At 46.5% G+C, this 26,879-nt stretch overlaps 1 protein-coding gene across 1 annotated transcript in view; it reads right to left on the bottom strand.

Annotated features, from left to right (window-relative positions):
* Nucleotides 1–26,879, bottom strand: part of KSR2 (kinase suppressor of ras 2) — a 349,744-nt gene that overhangs the window by 112,654 nt on the left and 210,211 nt on the right. Inside the window, exons 10-12 of the mRNA XM_084819248.1 lie at nucleotides 18,772–18,940; nucleotides 8,894–8,935; nucleotides 7,041–7,107 (exon numbers count right to left, since the gene is read on the bottom strand). Of these exons, the coding sequence (XP_084675374.1) occupies nucleotides 7,041–7,107; nucleotides 8,894–8,935; nucleotides 18,772–18,940 (278 nt within the window). The remainder of the gene's footprint in view (nucleotides 1–7,040; nucleotides 7,108–8,893; nucleotides 8,936–18,771; nucleotides 18,941–26,879) is intronic.

The following is a 26,879-nucleotide window of genomic DNA, read 5'->3' as shown; positions in this document are numbered from 1 at the left end:
CATCACAAAGTCTCTTATACTATGCAATCTTATTCATTAGGATCCTTTGCCACACATTCCTTTTCTACTCCTCTGTTTATGCTATTTGCTGTAATTTCCAATATTTATCTACAAAGATTATTTTTTAATAGGCCCTGAAGAAGGCCCCAAAGGAAATCTAGGCCAAACGCATTGGGCTTCCTAAAGAATAAAGATTCTTCTTCTTCTTCTTCTTTTAGCACTCTGAAATGTGTTCTCTCTTTCTGGATGTCTGGTGTATGCTTTCCAGTTTGTGTATACTCAGTTTCCAATATTTAGCCATAAAGTCCCAAGAGAAACTAGCATGTTATGTTACCTATCATTTTACAGTTCTTATTTTGAATCACATCATTAAGGGAGCAACCCTATGGCCCCTAGACAGCATCGGGGGCGGGGGGGGGGTAGGATACTCCAGATTCCTGGATCCGTGGTCAGAGAGAGCGCTCTGACTTCAGATTCTGGAATCCACATTCCCCCTCCCTCTTGCAGCCAGCATGGAAAGAAGCACTATGGCTTTCTCTCTGAGGTCTGGAAGCTGACCTCAAATTGGGGTTAAAGGAGGTGTTCCAGTGGGTGGGGAGGGGAGAAGACTGAAGAGGCCAGGATACGAGCTATTCTGAGGCCTCTGCAGCCTCCTCCCCTCCCCTCTGGAATGCCCCGTGCTAGATGGGCAAAAAAGCCCATCTAGCAAAAATGAAGAATGGGGGGAGCACCGGAGGTCATGATCACCTCTGCTGCTCCTCCCGCTCTACACTGGATGCTTGTAAGCGCTTACAAGCATCCAGGGCATAATTCATAGGATTGTGCCGTAAGCCAGTTTTAACGTATCCCTAGGGATGGACGAAAGGGACTTACCTGGTCCCGCAGCTTGCTTCGCGGTGGGGGGGAGGTGCTTCGGTTCTCCCCCCGAAGTTCAGGCGAGGGGGGGACGCACCCCGCCTCACCCGGCCGAAATTCAGGCTGGGGGGGAGGCGCCCCATCCCTCGTCACCGAAATTCAGGCCGGGGAGGAGCGCCCCGTCTACCCGGCCACGAAAAAAAAAAGGAAAGTAAAACAACAACAACACACACCTGTGATAGGCTACGTAACGATTTACGTAGCGTATCATGGCTAGATTTGCAAAGTCAGCCGTGATAGGCTACGTTAATCGTCACATAGCCTATCACGGGTGACTTTGGGAAAAAAAAAAAGCGCGTATGCAAATGGCGGCCCCCATAGGGAGCCGCCATTCGCATTCCTTATTTGGTCCCTGTAGTCTACGTAAAGATTTACGTAGACTACGGCGAAAATAAGGGAACGCTATTTGCGTTGCCCTTATTTTCGCCGAAGTCTACGTAAATCTTTACGTAGACTAGACGTGCCAAACTAAGGAACGCAAATGGCGGCGCCCCAAGTGTACGCGCTTTTTTCTTTTTTTTTCAAAGTCACCCGTGAGAGGCTACGTGACAATTTACGTAGCCTATCACGGCTGACTTTGGAAATCTAGCCGTGATAGGCTACGTAAATTGTTACATAGCCTATCACTGGTGTTTTTTGTTTTTTGTTTATTTTCCTTTTTTATTTTGCAATGGCGGCGGCGGCAGCTGGTCAGAAGACCGGCCGCCGCCCCCGCCCCCGCCGAACCGCCGCCGGGACCCGCCACCGAGAGGGACATTCGCATGAGGTAAGTCCCATCCCGGGGGGGGGGGGGCGGGGGGCCGGCAGAGAATTTCACCACCAATTTCGGGGGGCCGAATGCATTGGCATTTGGCCTCCCGGAGATTCGTGGAGAAATTCTCCGCCATCCCTAAGTGTGATTGCCCCTGTCAGTTGGGCATGGTTGAAACAGTTGGACGTGTCTTATTATACTGTTTATATTATATGGACATTCGCTCCCAATATATTGCCCCTATTTTAATAAAATTCCCAGGCAGATCTGGTAAGTTCTACACCTCCCTTCTTCTTTCAGACTCAACTGAGGAACTTACTTTTACGGTGGCAAAATTCTGTGCCCAGGCATGTTCTATTAGGAATCAGGTGGTTAACTCTTATTACAATTCATCTTAGTATTAGCTGATACTAATAGATGCTGTCACTGCAACAAGTTTTGATCTGAACTTGTTATTCTATGTATGCTTGTATTTGTAGCTGGTACCGTATTTGTAAGCCTGATCCATATTTTGTACTCCTAGTGGCTGGTCTGTGGCCATAATTAAATAAAAGGAATTCCTTAAAGTATTTAAACTGCCCCCATATCTGCCCCCCTCTTGTCCGCATGGCCTGAAGGGACTTCGAACCAAATGCAGACTTTGCGGCTGACGGATGTTAAGGGGAGCAATGCTAGTTTACCAAATAAAGACAGAGAATGCCCTAATGGCTGTAGGAAGATAGAGGATTTACCCCATTTTTTTCCTGGAATGCCCCTTGTGCCTGATCTTGTCTGATCTCGGAAGCTAAGCAGGGTCAGCCCTGGTTAGTATTTGGATGGGAGACCACCTGGGAATCAGGCTTCCTGCATTGAGCAGGGGGTTGGACTCGATGGTCTTGTAGGCCCCTTCCAACCCTACGATTTTATGAATTCTATGATTCTACTCAGATTTAAGAACTCAATATCATGACCCCCTTCTTGACGATATTAGAGATGATACCCTTTTAAAGAAAATTAGCAGGAACAGAGTAGTATGTATCCTATTGAAATGCTAAGTATGCCAAGCTGGCCTTGGCAAAGAGAGACGTTTTTAATTTGGCTGGTGCTGGTATATGGTTTTACAGTTATTTTAATTAACCATTATCAGTTCTATAGCACATTTGTATGCTGATAGTACTGATCTATTTCACTTTATTTTAAACACTGCTTTAATATGTGTTCGTTTTGTTTTTATGGCTGTGCGCTAAAGCCTGGTTGGCTACTGCATAATAAATTTGATAGACTGATTATTTCTTACATTTATATCCCACCCTTTTTCCTCATTAAGGAACCCAAAGTGGCTTACATAACCTCCTCTTCTTCTCCATTTTATCCTCACAACAACAACCCTGTGAGGTAGGTTGGACTGAGAGTCTGTGACTGGCCCAAAGTCACCCAGTGAGCTTCCACGGCCGAGTGGCGACTAGAACCCAGATCTTCCAACTCCCACTCCAACACTCCAGTTACTACAGCACACTGGCTCTCAGTATATGCCCATTTCTCTCCCCTTTCTCTGTCTTTCTCCATCTCTCTTTCTTGTGGCATATCTACAATAGACATATTCTGGTTCAACAGCCAGCACTTCTCCCTAGGAAACCCTGGGGATCATAGGTCTGTAGGGATGAGAAGATTTCCTTTTATTATATTATTAATCATTAATTAATTACATTTCTACACTGTCTAATATCTGAAGTTTTCTGGATGGTTCACAAAATGAAAAAGGCTGAAAACCATACAATATAAAAACCTAATATAAAAATGTTAAAAAGTTTAAAACAATCATATCATCATTAGCATCACCACCACATAATATATGCATATTTAAATAATTATTTACATAATCACATACATCAAAACCTGCTTGTATTATCTTAAATATCAAAAAGAAAGAAAAGAAGCTTAACATAATTCACGTCTTCATCACAAATTGACATACATTCATATCGTAAAACACACACACAATTCTTTTTCATAAACTTCTCAAATCACACCCAATATTACATGTGATTGGATGAAGTCCTGAACCTTCTCATCCTAATACATTATGATGATACCCCATTTTTCAAGAAACTTGCCTTCTCTTTATTTTAATAATGTTTATAAATTCATTCATATGTTATCATATGTTACATGCTCTGAATTCTCAGCAACCAATCTGATATCAACCGAGCATCTTTCTCTTGCCAGTTATAACTGGATCTCTAACAAAGTATTCTTGGCACCTGTGCCACGCGTTACAACCCCACAAGATTTGTGTGGGCAGAAAGCCATGACAATATAGAATCATTACAAATGTGTAGTGTAAATAAAGCATCATCCTGATGATGCTCTGACTTGGATTGATGCTCTGACTTGGATTCCTGCATTGAGCAGTGGGTTGGACTCGATGGCCTTGTAGGCCCCTTCCAACCCTACTATTCTATGATTCTATGATCCTTTCTCTTTCACTCCCCACTCTTTCTTTAAAGCTTCTCTTAAACAACAACAACAACAACAACAACCCACCTTAAGTCAGGCTGAAACACACTTGTAGGTTCCTCCTACCAACTAGTTTTAAGTCCAATGCATTAAACTATCTCTGCTCCTGGCTTACTTCCATGTTCCATTTATTTTCCATTTTATTCACCTGCAGCCTCTACTTAACTGTTCTGACAAGTGAGCATCATACAGGGTGTGTATCTTATTAGTCTGAAATCTGTCTTCCTCTTCTTTTTGTACTCCCTGTTGTACAGCCCCCCACCCCACCCTCTTATTTCAATGGTGAGTCTTCTTTGACTCTCTTCTCTGTATTTCCATAGCCCTTAACAGCCATCATAAGGAAATGTGTGGGTGAAGTCAGCAGCTTCTGTTCTACCTGAAAGTGAAACTTGGCCAACACAAATTCACATGGAGTTACAAGGGATGTCCATTGTTTGCAAATCTGGCCCTCTTTGCGCCCAGTGGATTCCCGCTGCCTGCCCATCTCGGCTTGCTTTCATGATCCAAGCTGCAGGTTTTCCCAAGATCTGGGAGCTTGTTTCATTCCCCCACCCCACCCCCCGGTAAAAGAAAGTTGCTCAAATTGCAGCCTTAATTTGAATAATTTGTGCGAATTCCTGCCGTAATTGGTGTAGTTTGTGCAAATTACAGCCAGAATTTGCACAAATGATGGCTGCAATTTGTGCAACTGTCCATTTACAAATCAAAACCCTGGAAAATCTGCAAGCTGGACTGACTCGATGCAGATCGAGTCAGGCCAGCTCACGGGGAAGTGAGCCAAAGATCACGGGGTCGAGCTTATGAGAGCTCAGTGAGCTCCATCCCCTGGACAGATTCCTCTAGGAATCCCTCCGGGGGATTCCTTGAGGAACCCTAGGAGATACGGCTCTTCTTGTCATCTAAATGGTGGATGGAAGGTAGCGTTGAAGTGCCTGAGTAAATAGTGCATGGGAGGGTGCTGTTGCACTCATGTCTTGCCTGTGGGTTTCCTGTGGGCTACTGGTTGGCCACTGTGTGAACAGAATGCTGGACTAGATGGACCCTTGGTCTAATCCAGCACGACTCTTCTAACGTTCTTACTTTCTGATTTCCCCTGATGAAGGCAATGCCAAAACACTTCAGGAGCTATATTTTAATACTGAGATTTACTTAACAGTAAGTAAATGTGTGGGAGAATTTCATTCTAGCTGCATTTTTAAGTAAACTGATCTAATTTGCACCTAGACTAATGCACAGATCAGAATGCAGTTATCCTTAGGATTGAGCACTGCTGCAAACTTTGCAATGCAATCCTTGGCTCAAAAATGCATACATAATTGTGTATTTTAGCAGAAAATATGTAGGAAAATAAAATATTCCAGGGAAAATGCATACAAAACTGCACATTTTAGGGCCACATGTATTCATTTTAAATGTGAATGTTGGTGCATTTACAAGAGAATCATGGAAAATGAGATGGAACAGTTTTATGACTGAACACATGAGAAACTGATATGGTCCCGAAATGGACCGATACATATAGAGAGAGTGGACCCAAGATATTTTGCTGCCTGAGGCAGGGACAAGAGGGTGCCCCATCCCAAGAGCCAGTGGGAGTTGGATCTTACTTCAGCTGGATCTTCAACACTGGAGATGGGATGGTCTCCTCCAACCCACCTGAAGCAGCAGGCTATTTGGGGCTGGGACAGGTTGTATGGTATATACAGCTCTGTTCTCCAACAGAGGGGAATGGCCAGGAAGTCCAGGAGAAACAGCCAGGAGGCTGCCACCACTGTCCCCCAGTATCTGATGCTTAAGGCAATCATCTCACTCTGCTTAATGGTAGGGCCGGCCCCGTCTGTCCATCCCTACTTCACAGTATTAAAACGAGTGCTGTGCCAAACTCTGCTACCTACTTTTGCAAAATTCTTCGCTCTCTCCAAAAGAGACATTGTTGTTTTCTTCTGTCCCTTCTGCGGGGGGGGGGGGAGAATTTCAAAGAATTTTCTCACTGGGGAGGGGGGCAGGGGTGCCATTGACCTTTTTACATATAAAAGGTAGCCGAGAGGATCTTCTTTCTATTTTTCTTACTGTAAAGATGTCCCGTGTGCTGGGTCTGCTCTTTGCAGAGGGGCTTTCAGCCCGGTAGCAGTTCCAGAATGACGGCATTCCAGGAGGCAGTACCAGGCTGAAAAACCCCTGGGTGAAGAGCCCTGCAATGCTGTGACAGAGCATTGGGTGTTTTTCATGGGGAAAAATAGAAAGGAGCCCCCCTTGGCCACCTCCTACACTTAAAAAGGTAAGCAGAACACCTGCCCCCTCCCCCAAAGAAAAAATATTTAAAATCCTCCCCCTCAAGCCTCTGTTGCTAGAGTCATCATTTTGCCCCCATCCCCCCCCATTACAGAAAACAAAAGAATCTAAATATTTAGCACAATACTAATTAAAACGTGCTTTTGTGCACTCATTGGCTTGGCCTTGTGGCTCTAATGCCTAATATTGGGTGTGGCCCTGTGGTTTATTTTTTCCAGCACAGGCAGCATCTGCCTTTCCTAAGAGAACATCATGCAGCACGATATATGGAGACACAGGTACCTCATAAGAACATAAGAAGAGCACTGCTGGATCAGACCAAGGTCCATCTAGTCCAGCATTCTATTCGCACAGTGGCCAACCAACTGCTCCAATGGGAATCCCACAAGGAGGACAGGAGTGTGACAGCACCCTCCTGCCCATGTTCCCCAGAAACTAGTGTACATAGGCATGCTGCTGTTGACACTGGAGGTAGCCTATAGCCATTAGGACAACTAGCCACTGATAGCCTTCTCCTCCTTGAGGGCTCCCAAGCGCTAGATTCCAAGCAGGAGCACACAGAAACAAACAAACAAGGCCTACTTACATTGGGTTTGAATTCACTGGATGGAGGATAACTTGAGGTGCTCGGGCAGGTGTCTCTGGCACGACATCTGAAAGCAAGAGGAAGCCAGTTCATAACAGGAAGAGAGACACATGCATTCACACACTTACCAGGGGCCCAAACAAGTTTGCATGGAAGGCATCCTGCTGGCATTGGTAAGAAGACAATGCAGTTTTGTGTTGTAGGAGAATAGAGTGGTAACTCACGCCACCCCATTCCTGGGCTGGTCCTGGGCACACTGAAGTGTGAACAGCATCTTTAGATCAAACATGCACAACCCCCATGAAGCATCTCACCTTGAGGACCATTGGCTGTGGCCAGAGGCATGGATTCATTCCCAAAAGCCACCCGTCTCATTGGATAACCATCTGGTCCCATTTGCCCTGTTGAGCTTCCTATACTCATTATGAGCTTCCTATACTCATAACTTGCAGGGGACTACAAAACCTATGTTGCAGTGTCACTGTCATTGAAATGAATATGCATTCAAATCTCTGCAATCCCCATAATAAGAATGACAGGAATTAGGAAAGTATGAATGGAGCCAGGGGAACCCACAGAATTTATGGGAATGTTTAAATTTATCTCCAATTTCAGCATATGTCTCAGTGAAAGCTAAAATTTCACTCTGAGCTCCATTTTGCATGGAATTCAGTGACAACTGTAGTCTCATGTTCCTCTATCATACATCTTCTTATGCATTCTCTCACCACCACGCTTCTGTTGAAACAGTTTGCCACCTAATTCCATTGTGTTTGGGTTTAGCACTCCACTGATCTTGTGAGTACCTGGGACAAGCACCCTCTAGCTCAGGGGTCCCCAGCCTTTTTGGACCCATGGACACATTTGGGAATTCGAGAAACTGCTGTGGGCACCAGAACAAAATGGCTCCCATGGAGGATGTGGCTAGTCACATAATGTTTGCTGCGGGGGCCTGGCTAGTCAAGAGGGGTGTGTGTGTGTGGGGGGGGGGGAGATAAAAAGTGAGCCTAGAGGCTGGGAGGGATGGAAAGTGTTGTTTCCTGCCCTGCCCAACCTTCTTCCATCCACACAGACCTCTTTGCTCTCTCTCTCTCTCTCTCTCTCTCTCCGCTCCCAGCCTCTAGCCTTGCTATTTCTATCCCCCAGCCCCTTTCCTCACTATTTCTCTCCCTTCCCCATCCCTAGCCTTCTTCTTTCTCTCCCTCCCTAGCCATTTCTCTCCCTAAATGGCTTGGGGTCAAGTTATCTGAAGGATTGCCTCCTCCCGTATGTGGCTGCCTGGACCCTAAGATCGTCTTCAGGGGTCCTTCTCTGTGAGCCCCTGCCAAAAGAAGTGAGATATGGCGGTTACCAGGAAGGGGCCTTTTCTACTGTGGCACTCCGGCTGTAAAATGAGCTCCCTAGAGAGGTTCGCTTAGCACCTATGTTGTACTCCTTCCAGCACCAGGTGAAGGCCTTTTTATTCTCCCAGTATTTTAGCATTTTAGCTTCCTAACCTTTAGCTCTGTGTTTTAAATCTGTATTTTAAATGTCTGCATTGCTGCTAGGTTTTATTCTGCTCGTACTGTTATATTGTGGTTTTAAGCTTTCATATTTTATAGTGTTTTATGCTGCACTTTTTGGTTTTAATTTTTTATGAACTGCCCAGAGAGCTTCAGCTACTGGGAGGTATAGAAATGAAATACGATAAACAAAAATAAATAAAATAAATAGGCTTGGGAGAGGGAGTGAGGCTGTGCCTAAGGCAGGGTGACAGGAGAGCAGAATCAAGCATGGAGTTGAATTGTCAGAGAGAGCTGCATGAGAGCAAAGGCACATCCATGGGAAGCTACAGCCATTCTAGAGAAACCTACCTGGAAAGATGAACTGCTGCTTGTACTTGTAGTAATGGGAAGCTGAAAAGGAGAAAAGACACAAGTTAGGGAGGACATGTCGTAGCAGAGGGCTCCAATGCACCTCCAGAAATCGGGCAGGAAGGAGGCTTGTAAGAATGACCCATGGCCACGAAAAATAAGCTGCTTGACAGTTGCCTGTTTTATGCTGCACAGCAGGCTGGTTTAGTATGTAATATAGAAATAGCCTATGAATGATCAACCATGTTATCTAGCCAAATCATAGAAAATAGTAAGGTTGGAAGGGGCCTACAAGACCATCGAGTCCAACCCCTGCTCAATGCAGGAATCCAAGTCAAAGCATCCTTGACAGATGGCTGTCCAGCCACGTTTTGGATGCCTCCAGTGTGGGAGAGCCCACCACCTCCCTAGGGAATGGGTTCCATTGTCGTATTGCTCTAACAGTCAGGAAGTTTTTCCTGACGTTCAACCGGAACCTGGCTTCCTGTAACTTGAGCCCATTGTTCCATGTCCTGCACTCTGGGATGATCGAGAAGAGATCCTGGCCTTCCTCTCTGTGACAACCTTTCAAGTACTTGAAAAGCACTCTCCTCCCCTCAGTCTTCTTCAGGCTAAACATGCCCAGTTCTTTCAGTCTCTCTTCATAGGGCTTTGTTTCCAGTCCCCTGATCATCTTTGTTGCCCTCCTCTGAACCCTCTCCAGCTTGTCTGCATCCTTCTTAAAGTGTGGTGCCCAGCACTGGACACAGTATTCCAGATGAGGCCTAATCAGTGCTGAGTAGAGGGGAACTAGTACTTCTCGGGATTTGGAAGCTATGCTTCTATTAATGCAGACCAAAATAGCATTTGCCTTTTTTGCAGCCACATCACATTGTTGGCTCATATTCAGCTTGTGATCAACAACAATTCTAAATAATCTATCCAAACATCCAAATCATGTATGTATCATAAACACGCCACAGTGAAGCATCCATTACATGCCCCAGGCATTGCATACCAGCTCAGAAATGCGAGCCAATCTTCTCTGGCCCTAAAAGGGAAGCTCACTCATGCAGGAATCTAGAGAAGTGGAGACAGAGGACTAATATATCAGTGCCACAAGCCTTTAGCTAAAGAAGCTGCATCCAACCAGGGTGTCCAGGGGGAAGTTCTGGATGGGAGAGATCTACTGGGTATGAGCAACAGATATGTTCGAAGGGCATGGGCTAGACCGGTGCTTTCCACTGGTTTACAAATGAACAGTAGTGACAAGATACACTTCAATACTAAAAGCTCCACTTTGTTCAAAACCTGAGCTTGTCCATCTGGAATTGTCCCGAATTCCATCTCTAAACTCGTTCCAACTTGGTTCCATATCAGATTGTGAGCTTTGTTGCTGTTTTCATTTCGCATGAAACTTGGTGCACATTTTCATGCACATTTTCCATGTGCATTTTTCAAAATGTATGGATCAATTGTGTGCATTTTCAAAATGTACACGTTTTCCTCCCATGGATTAAATGTTCGCCAATTCACATGAATTAAAATTGTTCCCCAGTTCACATCACAAGTTTTGATATGTATGAACTTTGACCCCAAATTGAGTTCAGGTCCAGATTTGGGTCCGGGAGGTGCCAACTGGGCCACTTCTGCTCAAAAAATTAACTGAAACAAAACCCTGATACATCCCTAGTCAGATCTCATCTGGATTACTGTGTCCAGTCCTGGCCATCAAAAGATGTAGACAAATTGGATCTAATGAGTTTAAGTTGTGGGAGAGTAGATTTTGGCTGAACATTACAGAAAACTTATTATAGGTAAGAGAAGTTTGGCAATGGAACCAATTACCTAGAGGTGTGGTGGGCTCTCCCTCGCCAAAGACCTTCAAGGAGAGGCTGGACAGCTACCTGTCGGGGAAGCACTAGCTCTCAATTTCCTGCCTCACGCAGAGGGTTTGACTAGATTGCCTCCAAGACCTCCTCCACCTCTATGAGCCCGTATTCTAGCAGCCTTAAAAAGGAAGATTCTGTGCTTCAGTCCCTGAGCTTCAGATATAACTGTTCTACTGGTATCACATCCCTGCAGAGAGTGGCTTTGTGTGATCTCCACTTTTCCACCCTTTCACCAGGGCATGGGGTGGGTCTCCAAGTTTGCTTTGCTCATGGAAAAGAAAAAAAGAATTGCCTAACCAGTTTATCAATACATGCCAAGACACCTTCGCTCCAGTGAGTGGCTTTTCAGGCATCTGGAATACCACTGCAAAGTCACACCTCAGCATTTGCATGCATGAGAACAAACTGCTGCCATCTCTTAAAAGCAAAAACACCCCCCCCTTTGTATAAGTAAAATCCAAAGGTTTCTTTTAAAATGCTAAAATCCATCTGTTACATCAGTCATCCACTGTCAAGTCACTGAAGGATTCAGCTGGACAGCCAAGTTCTTGAACCTCTCAAGTTTAACTCTCAGCTGACTTGCCCTGGGACTTGCAGAAGAGAAGCGCAGTCTGCCTTCTCCCAGCAGCCAGGGGACCAAGAGCCACAGGGAGGCCGCACCCCCAGTTTCCCAGGGATGACATCAGGCCAAAGGAGAGACCGACCTTCCCAGAGAAGGAGCAGCTGCAAGGTGTTCTTGTCATGTTCCTTTGTCCTCTCCCTTCACAATCAACACTTCAAGAAACAAAGCTTCAGACCAACACTATTTTATTAGTCAAGGACTACCTTCTTTACAAATGCAGATTCTAAGGAAACTCTCAGACTGCATAGAACCAGCTAATCCATACATCTGCGAATATCAATAGAGGAGATGAAGCGGAAGTTAGAGAAGTTGAACTTCATGGCCAGATTTGCTTCACAGAGATGCCTCTCCCTTAGGGTGGCTCCCTCCTACATTGTCTTCCCCATATGGCCAACCTGGCAGAGTGTCTGAGCCCTGCCCCTAACTTTTCCCGCTTCGCTCAGCAACGGACTCTAGCATCCCTCAAGCCACGCCCCTCTTCCTCCTCCGAAAACTGAGTTCTCATGGTGGAGGAATGGGGGAGCCATTCCGGCTGGGCCATCTGTGTGTCAAGGTCTTGGGAAGAAGGCCTTGCCATACCTGAACTCACTAGGGAGGGAGCCTCCCCCTGTTCTGGCTGTTCCTATTCTGATTCCAAATCTGAGCTGCCAGAGATCTCCACATGCTCAGATTCATTCCTAACAGTTCTTTCTGTTCATGTTTTCACCCATCCCTGAACACCAGCAAGGGAAGATCAGCCCAAAGTGCATTTAAATGCCTGCTTGTAGCTCACCACCTTCCTCTGGCCTTGAAAAACTGATCTCCTTCCTTTTTCTCCCCATCCTCCCCCCCGCCACGCCCACTCCCCTTCCCTTGAGTGTCTTCTCATTTTAGTTTGAAAACCAGATAGCAGGGCCAGGCACTCTTTTTTGTACTTTCATTGCAGTGTGTGTTCATAGATTATGTCTGGAAGCTTTATCGTTGGAAGGTATTTGATAGGCCGCACTGCTTTCAGATGTTTGTAATAGGTTTTAGTAGGCTAAGGGAGCAATCCTATGGCCGCTAGTCAGCAGCTAGATGGCCATGGGATATCTGGTTTTCCAGGAACCGACCTTGAAGCCCATGCTCTGAGGTCGATTCCCGGAAAACTGACCTTCCCACACTTCCTTCCAGGCAGCGCAGAGAAGCCCCATCCTCCACACTCACAAGAGGAGAATGGAGTGGCCGAAACGGAGCGTGCCATGTGGCATTCCGGGGCGGGCAGAACGCCAGTACGACACATCCTATGTGTCATCTGGCAACCTCCTCCCCTGCTCCACCTTCCCGCAGCTAGACAGCCACAATTGGCTGTCTAGCTGCAAATGCCAGGCAGGAGAAGCACGGAGGGAACGATCCCCTCCGTGCTTCTCCTGCCCTGCATTGGATAGGCGGCCACCTCCGAATTCGGAGGCGGCCGCCTATCCCCATAGGATTGCGTCCTAAATAACTAAAGAATGGTAATGTCTTGGTGTTCACAGGAATTTGTTTTGTAAAGTAATGTTTTTAAAAATAAACAAACTGTGGTAAATATGTATGCAGGACTCAGAAAAGCTCTTGAATATGGAAGCAGAAAGGATCGAAACCAACATTCGCACAATGCTACCGCTGCAGAGGTGCATACCTGCCAGGAGGGGGTGCTCTTGTGAACAGAGCCACATCTGCACAGAGAGTAGTTTAACATGGTGGATAATGCCTCAGTCCCATACACATGAAATACAGTGGGACTTGCTCCCAAGTAAACATAAGGGAACAAGGTACTACTGAAGACTTTACACAAATATCTCCCAGGCATATCCTTGTCCGGAATGAAAATAGGGCACAGGGCCATGTCACTGTGGCATCTAGGAGTTGAAGGTCTTATCAATATTTAGCCCTCAAAAGATCTTTGGGTTGGCTTTGGGAGTCACAAGAAGAGAACAGCAAAAGGTATATTAGCTCCCAAATAGTCACCTTTCTCTCCATACAACTGAATTCCATCCCCTTTCTATTTTTGTTCCACTTCACGAAGAGCAGCAAGGACATTGTCAAACCAGCCAAATTTCCCCAATTCTCTACCAATGATTTCTCCTAATGTGCCCGAGCAATGAAATCCTTGGAAACTGCAGATCGGTGAAAGGGGGTGAGGGATTTCCCAGCACAGAAATCTTATATGTACCTCCAACAAATTATTATTCCCAGGGGACAAGGTGTGACCATTCAGCTGGTAGGAAAATGAGATACGCCTGCAGTGTCAGTGTGTTCACATCTTAGAAAACCAGATGGATTTAACTTCACACGCATGGAGATATTTAAACCAGGGGGTTCAGAACAGGTTTTGCAGTCCATTCCCTAGCTTAGAGTTCTGCATCAAAGACTAAAGGAGACATATTAGGAAGCAAGTCCATTGTGTTGGCTGTATTAAATTAAACTCTCTGCTATTCTGGTTATTTCTGGGCTACGGAGTCACTTTTCCTTCACTGGCATGCTTTGACAAGTTCATCAACCCACCAAGTGCTTCCTGGCAAAGCTTCCTTTCCATTCATTGTTTCCTCCCATTGTCCTTTCTAGCTTCCTGATGTGGATTTCACATAAAAACACAGGCTTCCATAAAAACAAAAAAAGAGCAGCTCCCAGCATAATTTTCTGGCCCAGGGTGGCCACTTACACATCATACAAGGAGGAGGAGGAAAAGCAGGAGAAGCGGCAGCAGCAGAAGGAAAAGCAGGAGAAGAACACAGAGGACACCAAACTGGATAATATTTAGTAATTTACACATACAGGTCCCAATTTAGAAATAATAGTCACTTAAAAAGAAATACAATACACTAGAGTGGGGAAGACTGTGACCAGGTGACCTGCGTGCCTTGCTCAGTTTGCTTTGCGGGTGCTGACGATGGACAACTTCAAGGCTTCTGCTCTTCCTTCTTAGGGTTCTTTATCTTTAAACCAGTCTTGGACTGGGCAGCCCTTCAAATAGATGACACCTTCAAATAGAGGACTGCTCTCTGCCTGCTCTCCAAAATAGAGGACTGTCCTCAGTAAAGTAGGACACCTGGCCATCCCGGACATCCATCTTTCAGACAAACTGAAGGCTAACATACAAACTACCATCTCAAAATCTCGAGCCCCAGAGAGCAGAGGGGCAAGATCAGAAGTATTGCCTTAGATGAGGACGAAAGGACCAACATTTTCCCAGCACAGAATGACTCTGCAAAGTCAAAACCCCAAGTTACAAACCCCAAAGAACCAGGCTCCTGCCAGCTGTAACTTGTAACTAGTGATGCCGACCTTCATAATTTCCTGATTCAGAATATAAATTTGTCCAGCTCACAGCACTCAGCTGTACTGCGAAACAACCATTTCCCAGAGAAGCTCATAAAAGCCAATCTAATTCTGACTTGAATTTATCCAGCTCATAACAGCTGGCTGTATTACAAATTGAGACATCGAATGTTTCCCCGAGAAAGTCATAAATACCAATCCAATTCTAAATCAAGGTAAAGGAAGTCACTAGTTGTTAGGGATGGGCAAATCTGTCAGTTTCACTTTCTTTCCCAAATATGAAGAACTTTGCCAATTTTGCTACATTCTTATCAAAAATGAACTGAACTGAAATTCTCAGCCAGCTGCATCTGCCAAATTCAGTAGCTGTAGCTACCCCCAGAATGGAGAAGACCAGGATGTACCAGCCTAACATCTAGCTATTAAAGATGAGGAGCGTGTGAGAGGTGGCAACTCTAATTTAGAACTAACATTGTTGAATACACAGGGATTCATCACTAGAGTTTGAAGACCTAAGCACTCAAGAGTCCTGGGCCTGGATGGATGAATCTGTCAGTTTCGGTTTTGTCCCACATTTGATTATTTTTAATCTCAGGTACCTTTTTGTCCCAAATTTGGACAACTTTGCAAATTTTGGTAAATTCTTATCAAAACAGAACTGAAATGAAATTCTCACTCATCCTCACTAGCCTAACTTCTTACTAGTGGATTGGCTCCTGGTAGTCCCCCACCCCACCTTCCACCCCCCACCCCCCACCTAAGCTGGGTCCAGAGTATCGCTGTAAAGTTCAGAAGTAATTTCAGCTGCATTTCTACAAGGCCTCTCCTTGAAATACAGCCAAGCCCGTCTGAAAACGGATGAGTGTTTGGGGTCTTTCAAGGACATGCAGAAAGGTTCGATAACAGTACAGTTTCTAGAGTTTCTTCTCCAGCTGGTGAAAAATTGCTGTCTTGGTTACCAGGATTATTTTGTAATAAAGGCCATGCATTTTGCTGGGTTGACTGAGTGTGGAGAAACCTCTTGAAACAAGAGTGATGGAAGGAACAACCTTCGCCTCAGTATGGGGAGGGGATGGAGCCATGATAGGGCAAGATTAATAGCAGAAACTAATAGGTTTGCACTGCCAATGAGCTACCTGTGCACAGCGATCAGAGAAGGGAGAACAGGGTGATGTCACTCATAGGGAACGTAAGACACTGCCTTATACAGAGTTGGACTATTGGCCCAACTACCCCAAGCTCTCCAGGCTTTCAGGCAGAACTCTTTCCCACCCTACCTGGTGATGCCGGGGATTGAAACTGGGACCATCTGCATGAAAAGCAGGTGTTCTACACTGAGCTACAGCCCTTCTGAAAAAGGTTTAGAACCACAGTAAGCTGCCTTACATGGTCACACATTGGTCCATCTAAATCACTACCGTCAACACTGACTAGCAGTGCCTCTCCAGGGTTTCAGGCAGCATTCTTTCCTAGCTCTATCTGAAGATGTCGAGGACTGAACCTAGGACCTTTTGCATGCAAAACAAGCACTCTGTCACTGAGCTATTGCCTCGCCTGACCAACAGTGTCTCAAGAAATGTTAGTTGGACCTAACAAAAGTCTTTATTTGATACTGTTCTGAATTGTTTTTCTTTAAATGAATGTACTTGTTGGTTTGCATAGTTGGATTTGCATCTATACCATTACAGGCCATGGGTCCTGTTGATGCTCTTGGCTGCCTCAGTCATGGCAAGGGTTTCATATCACTGGGCATGATAGTTGGGTTGTGGGGTTCTGCTAGGGGTAAGATCTTTAGCAGGGGTCTGAGTAGGTCAGGTTTTACAGGGAAGCCAGATTGGAATAGTTCCACACCAAGGAAAGCACCCAAGTTGGAGTGGGGCTGGAAGCCAGATAGGGTCATCTGCATGTAGCTCCAACAAGGAGCAGAGCAAGACTGAGCCTTAAATAAGAGTTTGGCTGCATTTAGACTGGTTGGCCCTGCCTCCACATGGAGTGAAGTTTTGTCTCTTAAAGTAGCCTGGCCTAATTTTTAGCACCCTCAAGATGCAACATGGGAGTGGTTATGGCAGGCTAGTGTCCTCATGGAAAGAGTCCTCAAAGTCTGAGGACAGCAAAGTGACCTCCTCTGGACTCAGGGGAGTGAACACTTGGGATCTTTCTGGGGAACTGTGTCCTGGGGAGGTGGGAGCTTTGTGACACCTTTCCCTGAACCATTAACTTTGGAGCCTCTTCTTCCAAGGATGAGGGTCTGGGGTCCTGATCCATGACAATATCCCACCTTTGCATTGGGTGTTTGCATCACACAGGGCTGCTAACAACAAATGAGGAACAACACAGAATCAACTTACATGCTAAAAACAACAGAACAGGTAAAATGGAGGCAACTGAAGCAGATAAAAGGAACCAGAAGAAGGGATCGCCACACAAAAATCCAGATTCAATCCCAAAAGTCAAATGCCTGCTGGAATACTACTTTTTTAAAGTTTTTACCATATGGTGAAAAATACTGCAGCAACTTGTTTCGTAAACAGAGCTCGCCCCCACATTCTGACCAGCCACGACTGGATGACTGCCTGCATTTTTTTTAAGTCTGTTTTTCCATGTACATCTATCATGTAGTTTACTGATATGTCACATTCCCAAATTATGCTCAAAAGAGCTCACAAGAACAGTAAACAAACAGTCAATGTATAAGTACAACAAAAATGTAGTGATAAATATAGCAAACACATTTCATAATATACAACTTACATCCACAACAGCAAGTTAACACACACATTATAATTAACATTTCCCTAAACATATGAAAAATATTCCTTTCATAAATAAGAAAAATAATAATGTAAGGTGTTCTCATTTCACTGACAAACCTTTTGCTAACTAATCACAAATCACTAAAATACCGAAAGCTAAAAAAAAGCAATATTAATATGAAAATGTTACAATTTAAACAAATTAAATGCAAAATCCATCAAAACATCAGCAGAATCCTAAAACCCACCCTACCCCAGTCACAGGAGATCTGTGAAGGGAGAGATTATTGGGTTCCATAAGTTACCCAGGAGTCTCCAAAGTGGCCATTCCACAAGATGAGGGGTGGGGAACTGTTTTTCAGCTGAGGACCACATTCCTTCAGGGGTAAACATTAAGCAGTGGATGGGGACAAAGCCTGAGGTAGTCAGGGTTAGTGGCCAAAGAATATGGGGCCACCCATTCTCTCTCTCTCTTGCTACCACTCCTCCTCCCTCTCTCTCTCTCTCTCTCTCTCTCTCTCTGCCACCCCTTTTCTCTGTCTCTCTTTCACACTCTCTTTCAGACAGCCCCTTCACTTTCCCATCCTCCCCCTTTCTCTCCCACTGCCCCCTTCTCTCTCATTCTCTCTCTCTACCACCCCCTTTCTTCTTCCTCTCACTCATTTTCTTTCTGCTGGTCTCTCTCTGCCATCCCCTTGCCCCCTCTCAAACACACACAGACTCTTTCTGCCACCCATTCTCCTTCTCTAACCCTCTGCCATCTTGTTCCACTCCTCTCTCTCTCTCTCTCTCTCTCTCTTTCTCTCTCTCTCTCTCTTTCTGCCACCCCTTTCTCTCTCTCTCTCTTTCTACCACCCCCTTTTATCTGTCTCTCACTCACTCTCTTTCCAACAACCCTTCTCTTTCCCTTCCTCCCCTGTCTCCGACCACTTCTCTCTCTCTCTCCCTCTCTCACACTCCCTTCCCGCCTTCTCCTTCTCTCACTCACCCTTTTTGCCACCCCTTCTCTTTCCCTCCCTCCCTCTTTCTGCCACACTTTCCCTTTCTCTCCCCCTTCTCTCTCTTTCTGCCACCCCCATCTCTTTCCCTTGCCTTCTCTCTCCCCTTTTTTCTCCCTCTTCCTTCCCACCCAGCAGGCTGCCAGGGGAGGGACTGATCACTCTCACCAGAGATCTGAACTGAATGCATGCAAGGGCCACATGCGATCCACCCTTGGTCTGGGGGACTGAAAGCACAGTTCATTGGAAATCCTGAGAGGCTTGGCCCTTGTGAGGCAGAACCAACGTCTCTTGTACAAACGACTGATAGAGCTCTGATGGAGCAGCTCACGCGGTGCATCAAACCAGCAGATACCTGGCAAGTTGAACTGCTTCTGTTGCCGCGTGCACTGTGGGGAGGGGTGCAGGGGCGAAGGCGGCGTGGCGCTGGGTGGCAGGGGAGGAGCTGGTGAGGAGGGTGTGGACGATGTCGTCGAGGAGGGATTGCTGCTAGAGTCGGGCTGGTACGGCACTGGAATGTGATCCTGTGAGAGGAGGAACAACGACCTGATGAGTACACACAAACACCTTAATCCAGGGGTGCAGCACCCTCCTGGGGGGTGCAGCACCCTCCTGGGGGGCCCAGACAGCCATGCCCCCTTCCCCTGACCCCCCCTTTCTCCTCCCCAAGTGCCATTCGGTTGGTGGCTTCCCAGCTTTTGAATAGTTTCCCTCCTTGATCTAAAAGGTTGAAATGCCTCTCCCAAGGCTTACTTACAGGCAGCATACGAGCTGTAAGCTGAAGTATGCTGTCTTTGGGGGTCTTTGGGACCCATCTAAAAGTTATGGACCCTCCTAGGAAGCTGCCTTGAACTAGGCCTGACTACTTGTCCTTCTAGAAGGACTTCTTCACACACTGCATAGTTAAACTATGGAACTCGCTACCGCGGGATGCAGTGATGGCCACCAATTTGAATGGCTTGAAAAGGGGGTTGGACGAATTCCTGGAGGAAAAGGCTCTCCATGACTACTGGTCTTGATGGCTATGTGCTACCTCCAGTACCAGAGGCAGTGAGCCTATGTACACCAGTTGCTGGGGAACATGGGTGGGAGGGTGCTGTTGTGCTCATGCCCTGCTTGCGGGTTCCTGGTTGACAACTGGTTGGCTGCTGTGTGAACAGAATGCTGGACTAGATGGACCCTTGGTCTGATCCAGCAGGGCTCCTCTTACGTTCTTATGTAGCCCGGCATTGTCTTCTCTAACTGACAACCACTCTTCAGGGTCTCAGGTATCAGATGCTACTTGCTCCATTTTGTAACTGGCTATGGCCAGGGACTGAACCTCAGACCTTCTGCATGCAAAGCAGGTGCTCCATCACTGAGTATTGGAAGCAAATTTCCTGTGCATATAGGGGAAGGACCATAGCTCAGTGGCCTGGCATCTCCAGTTAGGGTTGGAAAAACATCTGCCTGAAACCCCGGAGAGCTGCTGCCCATCAGTGTTAACAGTACCGGACTAGATGGACCCAGGGTCTGACTCAGTGCAAGTCAGTTGCTAACCCCATCAACGCAGGCACTGCAGCAGATCTGTTCACAGGAATAGCTTTTCACCCTTACACCCCAACTCCAAAATTCTTCCATCATGTGACCATTAGCTCAGTCAGACTCATTCTACCTCTTCCTAAGATGATCTGCATCAGGGGTGGGCAACTTTGGGCAGTCCAGGGGCCATTTCCCCCCACTCCCACCCCTGAAAACCCCCAACAGGCTACAGGCATCCGGAAACAACCCCCCCCCCCCACGGCCGTGTTAGCACTACAGAGCACGAGATGGGCTGGATTTAGCTTATTTTGAAACTAAATTAGACCCATATGTCAAATGACTGTACTGGCTACGGAGCTCTATATGGGTCTCATTTCGCTTCAAAGTGAGCTAAGTGTGGCCTGTTTATTGCTCCATAGCACTAGCCCAGCCAGTTTGTAAATTTTTTTTTGCCATGGTGGGGGCTACATGTTGCCTACGCCTGATGTAGAATCATAGAATCATAGAATCATAGAATAGTAGGGTTGGAAGGGGCCTACAAGGCCATCGAGTCCAACCCCCTGCTCAATGCAGGAATCCAAGTCAGAGCATCCCTGACAAATGGCTGTCCAGCCTCGTCTTAAAGGCCTCCAGTGTGGGAGAGCCCACCACCTCCCCAGGTAATTGGTTCCATTGCCGTATTGCTCTGACACTCAGGAAGTTTTTCCTGATGTTCAGCCGGAATCTGGCTTCCTGTAACTTGAGCCCATTATTCCGTGTCCTGCACTCTGGGATGATCAAGAAGAGATCCTGGCCTTCTTCTCTGTGACAACCTTTCAAGTACTTGAAGAGTGCTATCATATCTCCCCTCAGTCTTCTCTTCTCAAGGCTAAACATGCCCAGTTCTTTCAGTCTCTCTTCATAGGGCTTTGTTTCCAGTCCCCTGATCATCTTTGTTGCCCTCCTTTGAACCCTCTCCAGCTTGTCTGCATCCTTCTTAAAGTGTGGTGCCCAGAACTGGACACAGTACTCCAGATGAGGCCTAACCAGTGCTGAGTAGAGGGGAACTAGTACTTCCCGGGATTTGGAAGCGATGCTTCTATTAATGCAGCCCAAAATAGCATTTGCCTTTTTTGCAGCCACATCACATTGTTGGCTCATATTCAGCTTGTGATCGACGACAATTCCAAGATCCTTCTCGCTCGTAGTGTGGTTGACGTATCCCCCATCTTGTAACTGTGCATTTGGTTTCTTTTTCCTAGGTGCAGAACTTGGCATTTGTCCCTATTAAATGTCATTCTGTTGTTTTCTGCCCAGCGCTCCAGTCTATCCAGATCACTTTGAATTTTGTTTCTGTCTTCCAAAGTATTAGCTATCCCTCCCAATTTTGTGTCATCTGCAAATTTGATCAGCATTCCCTGCACCTCCTCCTCCAAGTCATTAATAAAAATGTTGAAGAGCACTGGGCCCAGGACTGAGCCCTGCGGTACCCCACTTGTTACCTCTCTCCAGCTTGAGAAGGTCCCATTGATAAGCACTCTTTGAGTCCGATCCTGTAGCCAACTGTGGATCCACATGATCGTTGTTTCATCTAGCCCACTTCGAGCAAGTTTGCTCATCAGGATATCATGGGGCACTTTGTCGAAAGCTTTGCTGAAGTCGAGGTATATGATGTCTACAGCATTCCCACGGTCTACAAGGGAGGTGACTTGATCAAAAAATGAGATCAGATTTGTCTGGCAGGACTTGTTTTTGACAAATCCATGTTGGCTTCGAGTAATCACGGCATTGTTGTCAAGGTGCTTCCAGATGGATTGCTTTATGATCTGCTCCAGAATTTTCCCAGGGATTGATGTCAGACTGACTGGTCTGTAGTTCCCAGGTTCCTCCTTTTTACCCTTTTTGAAGATAGGGACAACGTTAGCCCTCCTCCAGTCATCTGGCACTTCCCCGGTCCTCCATGATTTCTCAAAGAGAATAGACAGCGGTTCTGAGAGTTCTTCTGCCAGTTCCTTTATTACTCTAGGATGCAGTTCATCTGGCCCTGGAGATTTGAACTCATTCAAAGTAATGAGGTGTTCCTTGACCATATGCCTGTCGATCTCAAGCTGCAATCCTGCCCCTTCAGCCTGTACTTCGCCTTTGCCAGGGGGGTCATAGACCCTCTTTTGGGAGAAGACTGAGCCAAAGTAGGAATTGAGCACCTCTGCCTTTTCTTTGTCATCTGTTATCATTTTGCCATCCTTATTTAATAGCTGAACAACCATTTCTTTCCTCTGCCTTTTACTATGCACGTAGCTGAAGAAAGCCTTTTTGTTGTTTTTAGCATCCCTCGCTAACCTCACCTCGTTCTCCGCTTTAGCCTTCCTGACGCCATCCCTGCAATTCTGTGCTACCTGCCTGTACTCTTCCTTTGTTACTTGGCCTTCTTTCCACTTCCTATATGTGTCCTTTTTTGTTTTCAGGTCATCCCTAAGCTTTTTGTGAAGCCACATTGGCTTCTTCTGTTGTCTTCCACCTTTTCTTCTTGTTGGAATTGTTTGTGATTGTGCCTTGAGAATTTCCTTTTTTAAAAGTTCCCACCCATCTTGGACTCCTTTTCTCGCTAGCATTGTTTGCCATGGGACCTTACTGATCATTGTTCTGAGTTTATTAAAATCAGCTTTCCTAAAATCCAGGGTACGCGTTTGAGTACACTCGGCTTTTGCTTCCCTTAGAACCAAGAACTCAAGTACAACATGGTCGCTTTCCCCCAGAGTTCCTGTAACTGCTACTTTATCCACTAAGTCATCTCTGTTGGTTAGGATCAAATCAAGGATAGCCGATCCTCTAGTTCCTTCCTCTACTTTCTGTAGGAGGAAGTTATCCGCCACACAAGTCCGGAATTTCCTGGAGGGGCCATGTTTTGCAGAATTTGTCTCCCAACAAATATCGGGGAAATTGAAGTCCCCCATTACTACTACATCATGCTTCCTTAAAACATTGGCTATTTGCTTTTCAAAAGTTTCATCCTTGGCTTCTCCTTGATTGGGTGGCCGGTAGTAGACTCCGACCACCAGGTTCCTTTTATTCTTTGCTCCATTTATTTCAACCCAGATGCTCTCAATGGGGCTACCAAGCTCCTCCTCCTGTATTTCTGTGCAGAGATATGTATTTTTCACATACAGTGCAACCCCGCCTCCCTTTCTGTTCCTCCTGTTCTTTTTGAACAAGTTATATCCTTCAACTGCTGTATTCCAGTCATGAGAGTCATCCCACCAAGTCTCAGTTATACCTATCAAGTCATAATTTCCCTCCTGTATTAAGAGTTCAAGTTCGTTCTGTTTGTTTCCCATACTCTGGGCATTAGTATATAGACATCGAAGACCATGTGCTTCATAGTCTGGCTTTCTTCCTACATGTGTCTGAAGACTATTATTGGGCGCTATCAGCGCTGTTCTCTCCATTGCAGTGCATGCGCCTACGTCCATTGTTACCCCCAACATTACATCTCCCTTCCCCGTAGGATTCAGTTTAAAGCCCTCCTGATGAAGTTCTTCATGCTGTGGCCAAACACATTCTTCCCAGCCTTTGTGAGGTGCAACCCATCCCTAGCCAACAGCCCATCTTCCAGGAAGTATAGCCCGTGGTCCCAGAATCCAAATCTCTTTCGTCGGCACCACCTTCGTAGCCAGTCATTCACCCGGAGTATTTTTCGTTCCCTTTCTATCCCTCTTCTAACTACTGGAAGGATGGATGAGAAAACTATCTGGGCCCCAAAGTTCTTGAGTTTCCTTCCCAAAGCTTCAAAGTCTGACGTGATCTCTTCGTAGCTCCGCTTGGCGGTATCATTTGTTCCCACATGGATGAGAAGAAAGGGATACCTGTCAGTGGGCTTTATGAGTGCAGGCAACCTTTCAGTCACGTCTCTAATCTGTCCTCCTGGGAGACAACATACCTGGCGAGTCCACGGGTCTTCACGACATACTTGGGTCTCGATCCCACGCAGCAAGGAGTCTCCCACTACTACCACTCTTCTCTTCTTCTTCTTGTAGGCCTGGGTTTCATCGCCTCTGTTTGACTGACCTTTAGCCTCTTGCTCACTCTCATGCAGGTTCCCCTGTGATTCTTCCTCTGCAGGCTGTCCTCCAGTCTCATCTGCAAGTACCTGGAATCGGTTCCACAGCTCCACCGCTTCCACTGGTGCAGAGTGGCGTCTAGTTCTTCTTCTCCTAACTGTCACCGTTTTCCAAGGAGTATCCTCTACTCCATTTTTCTTCTCCTCAGCATTTCCCACTTCTGCCTCATCTTGCTGTTGCTCTTCAAGCTTCTGGTCTGCCCTTTGCTGCTGTAGTTCCCCCATTCTGTCCAAGAACTCTTCGTGTTCTCTTATTCCCCGGAGGGTTGACAGTCGCCGACAGTATAAAATGATGCAAAAACATGCATCATTTTATACACCTCTAACACGTCCCAGCTGACTCACCTTTTTGTCTAAACTTAGTAACCCTAAAACATTGTAACCTTTCCTCATAAGGGAGTTGCTCCAAGGCACTTGATTATTCCGGCTGCATCTTCTCTATCCCTCTGAGACCTGTTTGGTTTCTTCTTAAAGATGGGGTGACTATCATAAGAATGTAAGAAGAGCCATGCTGGATCAGACCAAGGGTCCATCTAGTCCAGCATTCTGTTCACACAGCGGCCAACCAGTTGTCAACCAGGAACCTGCAAGCAGGGCATGAGCACAACAGCACCCTCCCACCCATGTTCCCCAGCAACTGGTGTACATAGGCTCACTGCCTCTGGTACTGGAGGTAGAACATCGCTATCTGAACTAGTAGTCATTGATAGCCTTTTCCTCCAGGGATTTGTCTACTCCCCTTTTAAAGCCATCCAAACTGGTGGCCATCACTAATTCCTGTGATAGCAAATTTCATAGTTTCACTCTGTGCTGTGTGACCAAGCCCTTCCTTTTCTCTGTCCTGAATCTCCCACCAATCAGCTTCATGGGATGACCCCATTGGGTTCTAGTCTTCTGAGAGAGGGAGAAAAATGTCTCCCTGTCCACATTCTCCACACCAGGCATCATTTTGCACACCTCTGTCATGACTCCCCTTACCCTCCTTTTCTCCAAGCTAAACAATCCCAGCTGTTGTAACCTTCTCTCATAGGGGAGATGCTCCAGCCCCTTGATCATTTCAATTGTTCTTTCCTGCACCTTTTCCAGCTCCACAGTATCTTTTTTTAGGTGTGGTGGTGACCAGAACTGGACACGGTATTCCAAGTGTGGCCGGACCCTAGATTTGTAGAAGGGCAGTATGATATTGTGCTGGAGAAGACTCTTACGAGTCTCCTGGACTACAAGGAGATCAAATCAGTCCATCCTAAAGGAAATCAACCCTGAGTGCTCAATGGAAGGACAGATAATGAAGCTGAAGCTCCAATATTTTGGCCACCTAATGCGAAGAGAAAACTCCCTGGAAAAGACCCTGATGCTGGGAAAGACTGAAGGCAAAAGGAGAAGGGGACGGCAGAGGATGAGATGGCTAGATAGCATCACGGATGCAATGAATATGAACTTGAGCACGCTCCGGGAGAGAGCGCAGGACAGGAAGGCATGGCGTGCTATGGTCCATGGGGTCACGAAGAGTCGGATACGACTGAACGACTGAACAACAACAACAAAGTATGATATTGGCAGTTCTATTCTCAATTCCTTTTCGAATTATGCCTAACATGGAGTTTGCCTTGTTTACAGTGGCTGCACACTGGGTTGACATCCAGTTAATGCTACAGCCCCCAAAGCAAGAGACAGACACCCCCCAACCACCCCCCAAAAGTGGTGTTTAAATGGCTGGAAGGCTGGCAAAATCTCAACTCATCTTGGACGTGGAAGGGAAAAGTCTCACCAGTGCAACTGGCGGTTGAATAGCTGCAAAGCTGCAGCTTGCGCCACTGAATAATCTGACTCCCAAGGGGAGCAGTGTAAGCATCAAAGATTTGGGGTGGGGGGGAAGGGAGGGGGAAAAGCACCCTCCTGTTCTCCAGAGAGAAAGTCCAAGTCAGCTCAAGTCACTCTCCACTGATTATTCCTCACGGCCCATTTAACTTAACGGAGGCAACAGAGGGCACTTCAGGGTAAAGCCGACAGACGGGCATTTTGCACCACACTGCACATTCTTCACGTGGCTCGGTAGGGACTGCTGCCCACCAAATGTTTGATGCTGACACAGAGAAGAGCTCCTTATAAGACAAGCTTAAGGATTTACAAGGGATAGATGGGGACCGGAGTTGGCTCCAGATTTTTTGGGGGGCGGTGGTGGTGGTTGGGGGTTGGGCAAGATCCCCTCAATCTGAGTGCATCTCTTTCCTTACCATAGTTACCACTGCCTATTTGCTTGCCACCTCTCTCTCTCTCTCTCTCTCTCTCTCTCACTCACTCACTCTTGGGCCAATCCGCACTGCCACCCAGGAGAACTGGGAAACACAAGTAGCACCTTCTGCTCCTTCTTGCTCCTCTCACTTCTCGTTTGCTAGAAGAAGAGGGCAGGTGAACAGGCACTCCAAAAACAAAGGAGGAAGAGTACCATCAAAGGACTCCATGGGCCACCAGTGAGCCCCCTCTTAGGCTGTGGACCTTGGCAGATGCCCAGAGATGCTGACTCCTGAAACCTTAACCCAAGGGTGGGAAAGCTTTTCTCTGCTGAGGGCCACATTCCCTGAGGGGGTAATCTGTCAGGGGCCATGTGCTGGTGGTGGGCAGGAAGAGAGCCAATAGTGGGTGGCATACATGTTCTCATTCTCTCTTCGGTGCCACCCCTTCTCTCTCTCTCCCCAACACCTCCCTCTTCCTTCCAACCCAGCAGGCAAGAGCCATATGGCTCTTGCCAGAGATCTAAACTGATCACTTGCAGACAGCTTTTGAAATTGGCCCAAGGGCTGCATGGAGTCTGAGGGCTGCACTTTCCCCATTCCTGTCATAAATAA

The sequence above is a fragment of the Heloderma suspectum genome, chromosome 13 (genome assembly GCF_057233095.1).
Source record: "Heloderma suspectum isolate Gila_16-S chromosome 13, 16-S_ref, whole genome shotgun sequence".
NCBI classification, from domain to species: Eukaryota; Metazoa; Chordata; class Lepidosauria; order Squamata; family Helodermatidae; genus Heloderma; species Heloderma suspectum.
The sequence above is the reverse complement of the archived record's forward strand: the minus strand, read 5'-3'. Positions and strand labels throughout refer to the sequence as shown.